This window comes from Phaenicophaeus curvirostris, chromosome 5 (genome assembly GCF_032191515.1).
Source record: "Phaenicophaeus curvirostris isolate KB17595 chromosome 5, BPBGC_Pcur_1.0, whole genome shotgun sequence".
NCBI lineage: Eukaryota > Metazoa > Chordata > Aves > Cuculiformes > Cuculidae > Phaenicophaeus > Phaenicophaeus curvirostris.
The window spans coordinates 2551729-2566776 of record NC_091396.1 but is presented as its reverse complement, the minus strand read 5'-3'; the positions used below and the strand labels follow the sequence as shown (position 1 = coordinate 2566776).

The window sequence follows — 15048 nt, the reverse complement described above, 5'->3', positions numbered from 1 at the left end:
ACTCCCTGATTGAGAGCCCCTCCACAGCTGCTCTTCAGCGCTACTCTCAATCTGTTCTTCACCCAGTATGTAATTAGGGTTTGAGTTCGCTCCGTTAGGATTAGATTTTCAGTTAGGGTTAGATTTTTGGTTAGGGTTAGTGCTTCTTACGGTCCATTTGGATTTCTCAAAGTTACAGGACAACGTACTCTGTGATTTAAACTTTATTTCATGAGCTTATTAAGAAAGCAAACAAAAAAACATGACAAACTGGGTCTCAATCTCCTGTTGCTAGACTGGTCCATCATGTAAATTTACTTACTCCTAACTTAGGTCATAAGACTTCACCATTTATAACCCACAACTCTTAATTCATTCCTTAGCCAACAGTGACAGTGCTTATCCTTCCTCCTCCATCCCTGTGGGCTGGAGTCCCCTGTGTCAGCTCACGTATCACACCAGGAGGCAGGAAAACCTCAGCAGTCCAGCTGCTTTTGGATCTGCTTCAAAAACTTTTTGAGCAAGTGTTACTTTATACCTTTCCCCTCTCCTTCTGTGCGGGAGCCCTAGTTGACAGGTGTCTTTGGACCTGGGCTCTAGCTAACTCTACATCTCACGCTAACTCTGGAATCCTACCCTAAAGTTATTTTAATCCTTATCTCAACATTAACTCTAGAGTTATTTGACCTGCAGTGGTCTATGAGGGCCCTCAGCTGTGCACCATGGCTTTTGGTACGTTGCAGCATCACTCAGAACCATCTAAAGGGCAAGGAGGAGTATCCATCTACATTTCTGTGCTGCTCAGGGCAGTTGAACACTACCTTCAGGTTATAGACTTGATAACTGCTCCTTCATAGTTCTAAACAACTCCACCAGATCAGCATGGGGCATACACACATGGCTCAGCCCAGCATAAAGTACAATTAAACCAAACAATGAATAAAGAAACTTTGAAGAGAGCACCAGGCTTCAAAAGCTGGTTTCAACCCGAGTGTTTCTTCCTGACAACTGGGGCTGCCCAGCATTGTGACAGTGAGGATGCTCTAGAGAACAGCAACTGGAAACACACTTATGCTGTTATTCAACTGCATATTGCGATCGCTGTACTCTGTTTGATAAGTAGTTTATTATAATTTATTATGACTTATGGACATTACTGTACAATTTCAAGTTACTTCAAGTAAGCAAACATTATATAAAGCATTAAACCCTCCAAATGAGGAGCAACTAAATACATGGTCCAACACGAAGATAAGCGTGTGCCGCTGCACCTGTCCACAGTCCAACTTGAACACCTATTCAGGCTCAGAATTCTTCTTGACCATATTTACTCAGACACAAACCGCAAAGACGTTCTCTGTGTTCAAGCTATTCATTTCCTGCTCACCCCATCCATTCTTAACCTATCTGAACGAAAACACCAGGAAAGACCAAAAGTGAAAAATGCAGGTAACTTCATATCTATGGGAGTCATACCCTTCAGTTCTCACACATCGTCTTCTGCCAGAGTCCCTGGTGGTCCCTGCTCTTCAGCTCGCTGAGCACGCAAAGACGTGGCAGGCTGTGAATGGTACCAACATTCACATCTTCTTACTTGTGTAGGTAGGCATCAAGCCAGAGCTCTCCTGAACTCTTCAGAGAGCTGAAAGACAGAGGCCAAGAGGCAATATTATGCAGGATGGCTTAGGGGAATGGAGACAAGGGAAATGAGGGTTTCTACGTGTTGATTTCTAAGAGAAGAACAAGCCAACTCTTGTTCTTAGGATTCCGGTCACCTCTACATCCTTCTGCAATGTTTCACCAGTTGTTACTTACTGCACGATGTCTGCAAAAGCCGTGAGCAACGGCTTGCATTGGTACTCAATGCCGTGCTTGGCACACAACGACTTCACTAGAGGAGCCACCTTCCAGTAGTTGTGTCTTGGCATTGTAGGGAATAGGCTGCGAACAGGAGACAGACAAAGTCTTTTCCAGTGCCCCAGAAGAAATATTACCTTTCACACGTTCACATTCATTTTTAACTTCCCAGGAGTCACACAGCTCGCATTGAGTTGAGTCTTTAGCTGCTCCTGTCCCTTTTTTCCCCGCCTCAGAGTGATTTTAGCCCTAGTAACTCCCAAGACTTTTCTGTTTTCCCCCTCTATTGTTTTTCACAGCTGTCAAAGCATCTCTGCAGTGACATTTCTCCAAATCAAGTCATGCTAAAAACTGGAAGAACCTACTTTTCCCTCGGCCCCTCTTTCCCCAGAAGTAGCCGTCTCCATAGCACAGAAAAGGGTACAAGCCCATCCTTCAGTTTCATATCATAGAGTCATAGAATGTCCTGAGTTGGAAGGGACCCACAAGGATCATCGAGCCCAACTCCTGTCCCTGCAAAGGACAACCCCAACATTCACATCATGTGCCTGAGGGCATTGTCCAAATGCTTCTTGAGTATTGTCAGGCTTGGCACCATGACTGCTTCCTTGGGCTCTCTGTTCCACTGCTCCAACACTCTCTGGGTGAAGAACCTTTTCCTAATATCCAACCTAACCCTCCCTGGCACATCTTTCTGCCTTTCCCTCCAGAGAGAAGAGATAAGCAATTTCTTCTCCTCCTTCCCTCGTGAGGAAGCAGTAAACTGTGACGGTATCTGTCTCTACAGTAACAGTGTAAGTAGTCAGTAGAGGTAGAATCATAGAATGGCTTGGGTTGGAAGGGACCTTAAAGATCTTCTAATTCAGAGCAAAGAAGAATATGGAAAAGAAAAAAAGGAGAAAAAAAGGTTATTAAAAAAGAAAGGAAGGAAATTCTCTCTCAGGGTGCTTACTCACTGATGTTCAATCTGGAAGTTCAGATGCCCAGTAAACCAGTCATTGAACAGAGACTGCTCAACGTTGCACGTTGCCTTGAGCTAGAGGAGGGGAAAGGAAAGGAAAGCAAAATCAGTGCAGATTGGTGATCGCAGCCTTTCTCATTTATCTAAAGAGCACAGTATGCTGTGCTGGTCTGTTCTATTGCTTTCTTTTAGCCCAAGCTGAGCTACCTCAAGCCAGGGATCATAATCCTCCTTCAGCTTTATGGACCAGCAGATGTATGTAGACCTAGCTGGGTCCTGGCTTTGATTTTTCGGTTGCCTACAAACTTGTTATTGCTGTCCTCCTCTACTGCTGCCATAACTGAATCATAGAATCATACAATCAAAGGTGTGGGTTGGAGGGAACCTTAAAGATCATCCAGCTCCAACCCCCCTGCCATGGGTAGGGGCACCTCCCACTGGATCAAAGCCTCATCCAACCTGTTCTTGAACACCTCCAGGGATGGGGCAGCCGTGACTTCTCTGGGCAACCTGTGCCAGTGCCTCATCACCCTCATAGGAAAACATTTCTTCCTAAGATCTCATCTAAATCTCCTCTCTTTCAGTTTAAAAAACAGAACCCCTTGTCCTATCACCACATGCCCTTGTAAAGGCTCCCTCCCCAGCTTTTCTGGAGCCCCTTTCAGTCCTGGAAGCTGCTCTAAGGTCTCCTTGGAGCCTTCTCTCCTTCAATCTGAACAACCTCAACTCTCCCAGCCTGACCTTGTATTGGAAGTGCTCCAGCCCTCAGATCATCTTCGTGGCCTCCTCTGGACTCACAGATGCTTGTCCTTCCCGTTAGCCTATTAACCTTCACTTCCCAGTTACCAACAGGTTTTCATCCTTAATGCAACAGAGCCCTTGCTTGTCCTATGGTTGGAATTCGTACCTGTATGGCCACAGTTTTTAAGAATGGAAAATATTTTACCTGAGTAGACATCCAGTCCAAATTTTTGTCATAGTCAATATCCATAGGGATATGATTCATCTGTGACACCCAGACAAACCAGCTGCTCTCCAGCATCCTGTGCAATCAGACAAGAGGCCAGAATTCAGTAACAGGTAAGCAAATTAATGATGAGCCGTGAATATATCAGCATAGCCAGAACTACAAACACAGCTGAACACCAGCCTCGCTAATTCAGCATCTGGAAGAACTTCCAAGACCAGGAAGTTTCATACTTCCTTATGATTATTTAAGATGTTTTTCTTAAGAAACCGATGTAGCCTGTTATTCATCTTATTTTATCTGTAGCCAAGGATCAAACTGATTAGAATCAGTAAAATAATCCAACTGGAGAGCGTATTGTCCATTCGAGCCAACGCTGTTGAATAATGTTTGGGCATTTGCAAGCCCAGGCTAAGCTGTTCCTGTTCAATATTCTCTTTAATCACGAGCAAACCCAACACCCAAAGCACTGAATGTTATGCAAGGTGACCATTTCTCAATTCACCCAGTGAAGTCTCTTTGCTGCCAGAGCCAATGACACAAAACTCAAACTGGCAATTGAGCAGCTTGGTTTAACTTTACAGAATTAAAAAACTAAGCGAAAAATGAGAAAGTAAAGGAGAACAGGGAAGGATAAGCAAAGGCAGAGAAAGGCAGGCAGAGATGGAAAGAATATGTCAAGGAAGGCTGAAGAACCTTCTAAAGAGACATCACCTGAATATAAAAAAATACGCCAGGAGACTCTTTGTTCCTAATAACGCTCCGTAAGTAAAAAATAATCGGATATAGAAGGTCAGCATCCAGGCCAAGTCCTACCAAAACCAGAGATAACAAAAAAATAATATAGATATAAATTACTTCCACTGAAATCTTTTTCTAAGCTTTGTGTTATACGTACAAGAAAACCATCTACTTTCAGCTTCTGTAGCTTCTAAGTGGAATCACCTTGAGCAATCCGAGTTAACATAAATTAATACTACATTTTTTCATGGCTTGGTATAATAGAGATGAATTGGAGAACTCATGTAAGTAAGTAAATTAATATATTAATATGAAAATATGTGCAGAAACATAAATTGAAGCTTTGTATCCAGTCATCGCCCAGGACTCCATAGCAAACTAAGACCAATGGTCTCATTTTGGATGGAAGTTGCTCTTGTCCTCCTGTGTGCATCACACAGGCAAGAGATGGAAGAAAGAAGCATTAATCCCAGCTGCCTGGCATAGGAAGCAGTGCTAAGTATCCAGTCTGCTAACAAATCAACTACAGCAGTTCCTATAAATTCCTGACCGCTATGGACCTTCCCATTGGCTTCCCAGCCCAAAAGGGACAGCGTACTTTGGCTTCTCCTTCTTTGCCTCATTTACAGAGCCACAAACAGCCTGGGGGACATCGTGGGTTTAGCAGAAGGCAGGTAGAGCTCCCAGAAATGCTGCAGCAAACTGTCGTGTCACCAACTGAATGGCATAGTGTCACACAGCAGGGACTGAGCGCTGGCTCGTGTTAAGAAGAAAGGCTGAAGACCCACAACTGAGCCCTTCAAGGCTGCACGAGCAGCAATACTTACCCCCCAATACCTTTTCGTGTATGCGACATAAAAAGTGTGCCATTGGAAGAAGGTGGGAAACAGGAACGGAGGAAGAGCTGCAAGAGGAAAATTCATTATCACCGGGAATGTCATGGACTGAATGACACACAAGCAAACTGGAAGCAAAGAATCCCTGAATAACTGGATTATACTCAATACGCAGGACATTCTGAGAAGTTTTAGGGCTGCAGGGTTTTCTGGATATCCGTACGCATCAACACAAACAGTAAGCAAACTGGGAGCCTGCTGACCTCAAGAGGCAAAACAAAGGTAAGACAAGAAGCTCTCTGGAGCTTCATTGATGACAATTCCTGATCTTCAGGATCAGGAAGGACAAGGCCCCAGAACCTTAATAATCAGGATGGTTTGGTTTGGAAGGGACCTTAAAGATCATCCAGATCTAACCCCTTCCCACAGGCTGGGACACCTCCCACTGGATCAAGTCACTCAAAGCTTCATCCAGCCTGGCCTTGAACACCTCTGGTCCTTTTGAGTGTCACAGCAAGCAACCACTTTGCAAGAAAGCATCAAAACCAGTTGCAGAAAACCAAAAACAGCTACAAAAGAGCATTTTGAGAAGTGTCTTCCACAGCCCAAAGGCTTGTCTGGCTCCTCATTCAGTTGTTCAAAGCAGGGAAATAAAAGGAATACGTATGAAATTCCTTGTCTGCTATGGATTTCGGGTTGCAAGAACTCAAACTCCACCTTCCTAATGGCCATTTCACTTGTACTTAAAAAACAAACCGAAACAAACACACCCGCACAGACTATTCTTTAAATTTGAATGCTGCTGACTGATGTGGTTGACGTTGTAATTCAGAGCCTTTGTGGAGGACATGGAAGAGCTGCGATAGGGTCACCTTCATTAACTCTCAGAGGTCAACAGAAAACACAGATCAAATGAATCACACCTTGGAAATGCCTGTTTATGGTTCAAATTCATTCTGTCTTCAGGCAAGTATCCTAAACAACAGACCAGACTATTCTAGAGAGATGCAGAAGTGATGCCTACTTGTCCCGTGTTGAAATTGTGCTGCTTTGCAAAAGAAATAAAGCTTCAGTAAGATGGGAAGAGGGGAGCAGGAGCGAGAACCTAGAGATCAGGGCACCTAGAGATCATTTCAGCAGTGAAATTCTTTGTATTTCCTCTGCTCTGTTTACACATGTTATTAGCCATTCATTATACAGCTCACATAAACAGTCCCTGGAGCCCTCATCTTGCTCTTCCAAGTAATTTCCTCAAGTAGTGAGTGAAGAGTCCCTCCTTTTCTCTTTCCTAATAGATGTAGATTTATTTCTGCAAACCATTTCAGCTTTAAGATGACCAGTAGTAAGTGCACCCCCCTGCTTCTTCTACCTTGGAACAAACTTAAGCCATTTGGTTAAAAATTCTGAAATGACATTAACTTCTTTCAAGTCAAGAAGGACACAGAAACCTCATCTTACACAGGATCATATGATAATTCAGGCTGGAAAGGATCTTAGCATCTCAGAGCAGCATCAGCTATGAGGTCAGATCAGGTTACTCAGGCTTTTTATCCAGTCAGTTCTTTCTCTCCTCGAAAAATTAGATGCAGACTGATTATTATGTTCTTTGATGCAGGCACCTTAGTTCTACTCAAGTTCTACAGGCCAAAAAGAAGATCTACAAGCCCCTCATAGAATCATAGAATAACCAGGTTGGAAGAGACTCATGGTATTGCAGGAGAATGGAGATACTCACTGATGAAGAAGTATTTGTGTTGGTGATTGTACGGCATATATTTTGTCTTTTTGATCCCAAGCTGAAAGAAGAAATAGCAAAAAAATACCAAGTGAAAACTTGAGCAATTTGCACAGGTAACTTGCTGGTTTGCATTCTCTCTTCCCCAGAGAACCACTTCTTGCATGGTTCCCTCTGCTCTCTCCCTCTTGTGTACCTGTCCTATTAGTTTGCGTAATAATAGACCTCTTCTATAAATCCTTATTCCATTAATGTAAGACTTTAGTGCCTTTCAGCTTTGTGAAGTCCTTCAGAGACGAACTGTTAAGCAAGCGTGTGATTTCTCTCCAGTAAGGGAAAATAATAAATTAAGTGATTGATGAGAAGTAGTCCTAGATGTACTTATGACAAGCCAAACCAGAGGTGACAGCCCATCACAAAAATCCACATTGTTGGGAAGGAACCTGCTGTCACAGACACCACCTTTATCTGGGTTGGAAGAGAATGATGTAGTAAAAAATATACCAGAACATTTCATCCGTTAAAAAGATGGTGTGATCTGTAAGTTATAGAATCATAGAATCATAGAATAACCAGGTTGGAAGAGACCCACCGGATCATCGAGTCCAACCATTCCTATGTTATGTATTCCTATGTTATGTATTCCTAAGTTATGATAAAACCAGTTTGGATGGTAGATAGAGGTGAATTTTGATTGGTGGATTTCCTGGGGTTTGTGTTTTTACCGCATTCTTAGTTCACTTGGTGAAATATTAGATATTTCAAGGTGAAGTTCTGTGATCAAAAGTAGTCACGTATTTTCTTTCATTCCCTCCCCTACTTTTTCTCTGATTCTCTACAATTAAATGACAATTCCAGGATCATAGAATCATAGAATCACCAGGTTGGAAAAGACCCACCGGCTCATCGAGTCCAACCATCCTTATCTATGATGGCAAAGGTCTTCCAAGGAGAAAAATATTCCAGTGCTGTAGCTACTTCTGAAGGGTCTCAACCACTGACTGATGAAGTTGTACAGCAGAAGGTCTCCATCATTGTCTTATGTTAGAATCCACCCAGCAGCAAGGGCTGAGAACATGCTTTGTGCTCAGACTTCTGCCCACTAGAGGGACCTGTCAACAACCAGTTGCAGAGCTCCAGGAGCAGCTCTTGGTTATTCAGTCCTGCTGTGCTACCTGCCTTTTGCCTTTCTTCTCCTAGAAGGCATAGATTTGCCAAAGGCACCTGTATCTGAGTCTTGGATGTTCGTATTAAAGTAACAATAAATATTAAATATTAATACTCTGCACAAGAAGGACATGGAGCTGTTGGAGCAGGTCCAGAGGAGGCCTGAAGATGCTCCGAGGGCTGAAGTGCATCCCGTACAAGGACAGGCTGAGAGAGTTGGGGTTGTTCAACCTGGAGAAGGTTCTGGGGAGACCTTAGAGCAGCTCCCAGGACTAAAAGGGGCTCCAAGAAAGCTGTGGAGGGGCCCTTGATCAGGGACTGCAGGGGCAGGACAAGGGGGAATGGTTTAAAACTAAGGGAGGGGAGATTCAGACTAGATATAAAGAAACATTTTACAGTGAGAGTGGTGAAACACTGGCACAGGTCACCCAGGGAGGCAGTGGAAGCCCCATCCCTGGGAACATTCCAGGTCACGTTGGATGGGGCTCTGAGCAACCTTGTCTGGTTAAAGACATCCCTGCTCCTGCAAGGGGGCTGGACTGGGTGACCTGTCAAATCCCTTCCAACCTTAACCATTCTATGATTCTACGAATAGCCCCAGGCCAACTGCAGATATGCTTTACATTAATGTTTACAAGTTATCTAATCAACATTAATTACCAAGTTATTCTACAAGGTCATTAAGTTGCTATAACCATTAATAGTCTTTTTGCTGCTAGAGTTGCCTCCCTGTATGTGATGCACGTACATCATGTCTAATTTCTTTACAACTACTTGTCAGCTGTTCAAGAAACTTGTAGAGGAACCTCATGTGAGCTGTGACCTTGCAAAGGCTGAAGAAAGCAGACATGGATGAAAACCATCGTTTTATAGAAACTTCCTTCACATCTTTTAGGCTGAACATTAGGAAAAAAATTTTCACAGAAAGGGTGATTGGGCAGTGTCTGAGGCTGCCCAGAGAGATGGTTGAGTCCCCTTCCCTGGAGGGGTTTAAGGGCCGGGTGGACGAGGTGCTGAGGGACATGGTTTAGTGATTGATGGGAATGGTTGGACTCAATGATATGGTGGGTCTCTTCCAACCTGGTGATTCTATGATTCTATGATCTTAGCTTTAGATCTTTATGGTACAGCATGTTGACTAGCGCGTTCTTCGCAGTTTCTGGTACAGGAGCACACACACACACTGACCTCCACTGAGAATTTCTTCCCCAAAGTGAACAAGAAAGGTTGTATATCAAGGTCAGGGTCTTTCTGGAAGCAGTTGGGTTTGGCATGGTGCTGGGAGTGCAGAAGAGTCCACCACTTGGCTGATGCCCCCTGTTTTAATGAAGAACAAAATGTAAAAAGTACAATGCTTTTAAAGCCAGATTCTGTCCAGTTCCCCTCCTTCTCCCAATGCCGAACACGTTAACCTCCACGGAGTCTTCTAAACACACACTTTTATAGAAAAGCTGTCACATCTAAGAAGTTTTGCAGGGTCAGGTGCTTACAAGCAAATGGCACATCACGAACTTATGCAGCAAGTGGTTCCACTTGACCTTCTTGAATACTGAAAGATGTCCAAAATCATGTTGTAACCATGAAGCCTGGACCTGGAAGAGGAAAAAGAAAACATTAGGAGGGGAGAAAAAACAGAAATCAAGACCAGGACAGTAATTGTGCTCTTCCTTTCATTTGAAATATCAAAATTGATTTTGCAGACACTGCTTTGAAGTGACAGTTGGAAAGGAGCTATGAAATCCTGACAGTCTTAAGACTTCCCCCAGAATACATCTTGCTGAAAGAATCCTAGACTAGGTTTAGCAGGAACTCTCCACAGGCAGAATTTCTTCTCTACCTGTTCTGTAAACACGTCGTATAGCGGTTGTCTTCTTAGAATCAGAATCATTACATTTGGAAAAGACCTCTAAGATGATCAAGTTCAACCATCAGCCCAACACCACTGTGCCTACTAAATGATGTCCTGAAGTACCACGTCTAGAAGCATTTTGAGCACCTCCAGGGATGGTGACTCCACCACTTCCCTGGGAAGCCTCTTCCAATGCTTCACCACTCTTTTGGTAAAGAAATTTTTCCTAATATCCAATCTAAACCTCTCCTGACACTATGATGAAGAAGAACTACGCCAAGTAATGAAATGGAGGACTAGAAAACTGCAGTGCAAGTCCATGCTGTGGACTTGGTTGCTTACCTGGGAAATGGTCAGCACCAACAGAGAGACAAGAAAGGGCACTAAGGATGTTCCAAAGTAGAAGAGAATGAGCCAAGCAGCGATATCCAACAGGAGGATGTGAGCGAGGTGCAGGAAGAAGAAGAGTTGATTTGGCTTCAGAAGTCCCATTTTCTCCACAGTAGCACGCAAATCACGGAAGTCTTCCACCAGCATTTTCTGTGGGAAGCACCAGTGTTAGATGTTTTCTGTTTCTAGATTGCAGCCTCAAAAAGCCAAGGACCACTTTAATGGAGGAAAGAAAGAGCAAAGGGGCAAGAGCTGGGCTTGCACACTAGTAAATGTTCTCATTGCTCCCACACAGCTTCTCTTTGTCTTCTCCTGATAAGGAGCAAGCAACAGCCATGAAAGAACACAATCCCTGTGCCCCCAAGCCCTAAGACTGTATCTTTAGGGCTCATTCCATCATCTTGTTGGCAGGTAGCATAGAGCTCAGATGGAAGTTGGATTCGATATGCATGAATATAGCATAACATCTCATGGTAGGCCTTTTGGATAAAATTATTCCTCTTCTGTCACCAGTTCCAATAGATAATACATCCCTTCACCCTTCAGGATTAACAGGAAGGGTTAAATGCCTATATGGAAAGTATCACCTACAGCCCACATGGCCTCAAGCTGGTGAGCACTGAGGAAGAAGAATGGGAGAAGAAATAAGCTCAGCACAAGGTGCTAGACCAACCCACCTTCGTTGTTGCCAGCACCACAGATACCTCCCCAAGACCGATTCCCATTTTCATTCAACCCAACCCACAAAGGATCTTGCCATCCTACTTTCCCAATAATGTGGGGGGGAAAAAAATCATGTTTCAAAGTAGTAGCACAAAAAACTGTGAAGAACCCGGATTTCACTGTTCCAGGAGCTACATTGATAGAGAAGAACAAGGCTTAATCTCAGAATGTTTCCCTTTAATCTACCTTCGATCTGATTTAGGAAGGTAGACTTACGTTTTTAGTGGGCTCAGTGCTAGGCTGATCTGGTGCCAGCTCCCCGATCTGCAGAGGTTTCAAGTACTTGCTCACGAGCGCCTTGTCAACATGGAATGCTGCAAAGGCATCCTGCACGAGGACAAGAGTAAAGGAGGTAAGAAAACCAGATTCTGTGTTACTAACCTCAATCTGCTGTGCACAGCAAGACATTCACTGTGAAAGAAGCACAACAGCAAAGACAGCAGCTTTACTTTTGTATCTCCTCAAGCTTTTGTTGAGCTTTTTCTTCTCATGTTTGTCCTGTGTCCTTAAATGAGACATTTCAGCTGCCAAATGGAAGAGGACTGACTTAACTACTGCAATTACTAAGCTCCATAATATTAAATTTAAAGAGACTCTATTGTATGCCTAAAACAGAGTCTGGTTCCCTTTGCTTCCTTCTTCCCTCTCTTCTCAACCCCCATATTAGTGACTTTTCCACCTTATTGAACATCCCGGTGCCTAAAACACCTTCCTTATCAGCAGACTGGATTGTTCTTCATTGTGCAACAGCTTCCTTCTTCCCCAACAGCTCCATCTCCTTCTTATGTTGAGGATTCCATATCCTCAAATACTCCAGTATCACATATATCAATTTGCCTTGCAATAAATTCATATTCCAAATATAATGCCTTGTCAGATATGATGCTGCTATTATCCAAAAATGCTGAGTCGATGGAGATCTATGTGTTCTCCAGCGTCTCTGGGTCAAAGTAAAAATGCTCCTATTAATTTCACTCAGAGCTGTGGAGCTGGAGTTTCACCACATGTGCTTAAAAAGAGAGAGGAGAAATTTCCAGGCATTTTTCCACTTTGGAGCAGATCCTATTTACTGTGCTTCTCACTTGCGTGCAAGGACAGCTAAGCTGGTGTCACCCAAAAGTGGCTGAAGTCTTGCAGGGCTTAAAGACGTGGATGTGGACCCAACCTATGAGAACCAGCTCTGATCCCAGAAATAAAATATCTGTGTTTTCCAAGTTCATCCATTATCCAGGTTATTCCAACATGGTAAAATAAAAGAAATCTGACTAACTAGAGAAATAAGTGATTAAAAATATAGAATGCAAAGTGTAACTAATACAGAATTTGAAATTTAAATTTAGTGAACTGAAAACTCGTTTGATTTCCATGAGCCTCAAACATCCATTGTACATATTTCAGAAATACTTAGCAAGGATGCAATCACATTTATCAAGTCTTTGTATAGAAATAATTTACCACTATTTTCTACTTTCCTGCATATACCAGTAAACAAGAACTCTGGAGAATTTGCTCAACATTTTGGTATGTGTCCCCACAGGTTTCCATGGCTTTAAAATAAGCAGATAACTCAGATAAGGAAACATGATGAGAAGTCTTTTGGCCCACAAACTAACTCACCAGCAGTCAGACACTTGCTGTCTGGCTGATTCTTTCCATTTTACCCATCTCAAGGGTCAGAAAGACCTACAGAAACACCTACAGAAACCTTTCTGGAAGGCTGCTTGGGAAAACATGCTGTCTTTGCTCTCCCTCCAAGCTATACCAGCTGGCATTAAGGAGAGATACCTTTCCCAAAGGTACGTTTCTGGAATCTGGAAGCAACTACTCCCCTTGCCATAGGGCTGATAAACTGCTTATGGCAGCTTCCCAACCTTCCCCTGCCTGTAAGCAATCCCTGCAGCTACAGCAGCTGCAAAAGCAAGATCTGGAAATAAGAGTAATGATAAAATCATAAAATGGTTTGGGTTGGAAGGGACCTTAAATCCCAACCAGTTCCAACCCCCTGCCATGGTGGGGGGGCACACCTCCCACTGGATCAGGGGCTCCAAGCCCCATCCAACCTGGCCTTGAACCCCTCCAGGGACGGGGCAGCCACAACCTCTCTGGGCAACCTGTGCAAATGACTCACCTCCCTCACAGGAAAACATTTCTTCCTGATATCTCATTTAAATCTCTGCTCTTTCAGCTTCAAACCACTTCCTCTCATCCTATCCCTACATTCCCTGATCCAGAGACCCTCCCCAACTTTCCTGGAGCCCCTTTCAGTCCTGGAAGCTGCTCTAAGGTCTTGCTGCAGCCTTCTCTTCTCCAGGCTGAAAAACCCCAACTTTCTCAGCCTGTCAGTAATCAATTCTCAATTTGTTCTTGAATCCAGACTGAGATCTGAAGTCCTTTATAATCTTGCTGTCCCATCATCTCACAAATAGCTGTTTAAGGTACCTGCAAATCTTCTGTTCCCTTCACTTTTCCTTCTGTCCCATTAAGAAAGTATCAATGTGCTTTTATGTGAAATCCTCTCCATACTGAGAAGTTCTGAAGTCGTCTTCTAGTCCCATCCCTGCACTCCCTGATAACGAGCCCCTCCCCAGCTTTCCCGTAGTCCCTTTAAGCGCTGACTTTAGCTGGATAAACACATCCCCAGTGGGCTAAGCCTCCTCATTTGCCCGTTTAAAGTGCATGGGGCTGGAAAGCTTGTGAGAAGCAGTGACCTTACATCCCCGCTAAGGCTGCTCCGCATCCCTGAGACTCCAATTCTCCTCGAATTCATCTCCCAAGCTCCCTCGGGGTGATGCTGCCTGGGTACCAGCCTCCTCCCCGCCCTGCATCCCAGGAGAAGCCGGTCCCTAGCCCCACCGCTCACCGGTTCAGTGACCCTACATCCCCTCTAAGGCTGCTCTGCAGCTTGTGAGACCCCAGTTCTCCTCAAAGTCACCTCCTAAACTCCCTCTGGGTGATGCTGCCCGGGTACCAGCCTCCTCCTCGCCCTGCATCCCAACAGGAGCCGGTCCCCAGCCAAGCCGCTCACCGGAGCAGTGACCCTGCATCCCACTTAAGGCTGCTCCACGCTCCTGAGACCCCAGTTCTCCTCGAAGTCACCTCCCAAACTCCCTCTGGGTGATGCTGCCCGGGTACCAGCCCCCTCCCCGCCCTGCATCCCAAGAGGAGCAGCGGGTCCCCATCCCCGCCGCTCACCGTGGCATCCTGCCCGGCGTGGCTGGCGATGAGCCGAGTCCCTCCCGGGTGCCTCCTGCAGAAGCGGCTGACGTCGTACACCTTCCTCTCGATCACCAGCCACAGCTCCTGGGGTCTCGGTCCCCCCCAGCTCCGCTCCCCGACCTCCTCCCAGGTGAAGCGGCGCAGCGCCCGGCCGCCCGCGGGGTCCCCATCCCGCTCCTCGCCCAGCTCCCCAGCCCCCTGCGGCGGTGCCATCCCTCCCTCCTGCTTCCCAGCGCCCTGCTCCGGCCAGGGGATATAAAGCTGAGGCACGCCCAGCCCTCCCTGCATCCCCGCCCTCCTCTTTTTCCCCATCCCTGGGAGTGGGCAGAGAGGCTTCGGGAGAGGGCAGAGCCCCTGGGATGCAGGCAGAGCCCCTGGGATGCAGGCAGAGCCCCTGGGATGCAGGCAGAGCTCCTGCACGACCTCCAGCTGCTCTCGGCTCCATTCTCCTGCTCCCCCGCGCTGCTTAAGTTGCACCAGGGGAGGTTTAGATTGGCTGTTAGGATAAATTTCTTTACTGGAAGAGTGATGAAGCATTGAAGAGGCAGTGGTGGAGTCATCATCCTTGGAAGGGTTCAAAAAGCACGTAGACGTGGTGCTTTGGGACATGGTTTAGTAGGCACAGGG

The 15048-nt window shown here is 45.2% G+C and overlaps 1 protein-coding gene across 1 annotated transcript; it reads right to left on the bottom strand.

Moving 5' to 3' along the window:
- Positions 1 to 1135: 1135 nt before the first annotated feature.
- On the bottom strand, positions 1136 to 14649 carry LOC138720934 (acyl-CoA (8-3)-desaturase-like). Its single transcript, XM_069857375.1, has 12 exons — positions 14398 to 14649; positions 11422 to 11532; positions 10435 to 10632; positions 9734 to 9835; positions 9432 to 9560; positions 7077 to 7137; positions 5333 to 5409; positions 4479 to 4576; positions 3744 to 3840; positions 2793 to 2872; positions 1795 to 1920; positions 1136 to 1621 (listed from the first exon to the last, which is right to left on the bottom strand). The coding sequence occupies exons 1-12, from the start codon at positions 14632 to 14634 to the stop codon at positions 1570 to 1572; spliced, it is 1368 nt and encodes a 455-aa protein (XP_069713476.1). The 5' UTR covers positions 14635 to 14649; the 3' UTR covers positions 1136 to 1569.
- Between the last annotated feature and the right edge of the window lie 399 nt (positions 14650 to 15048).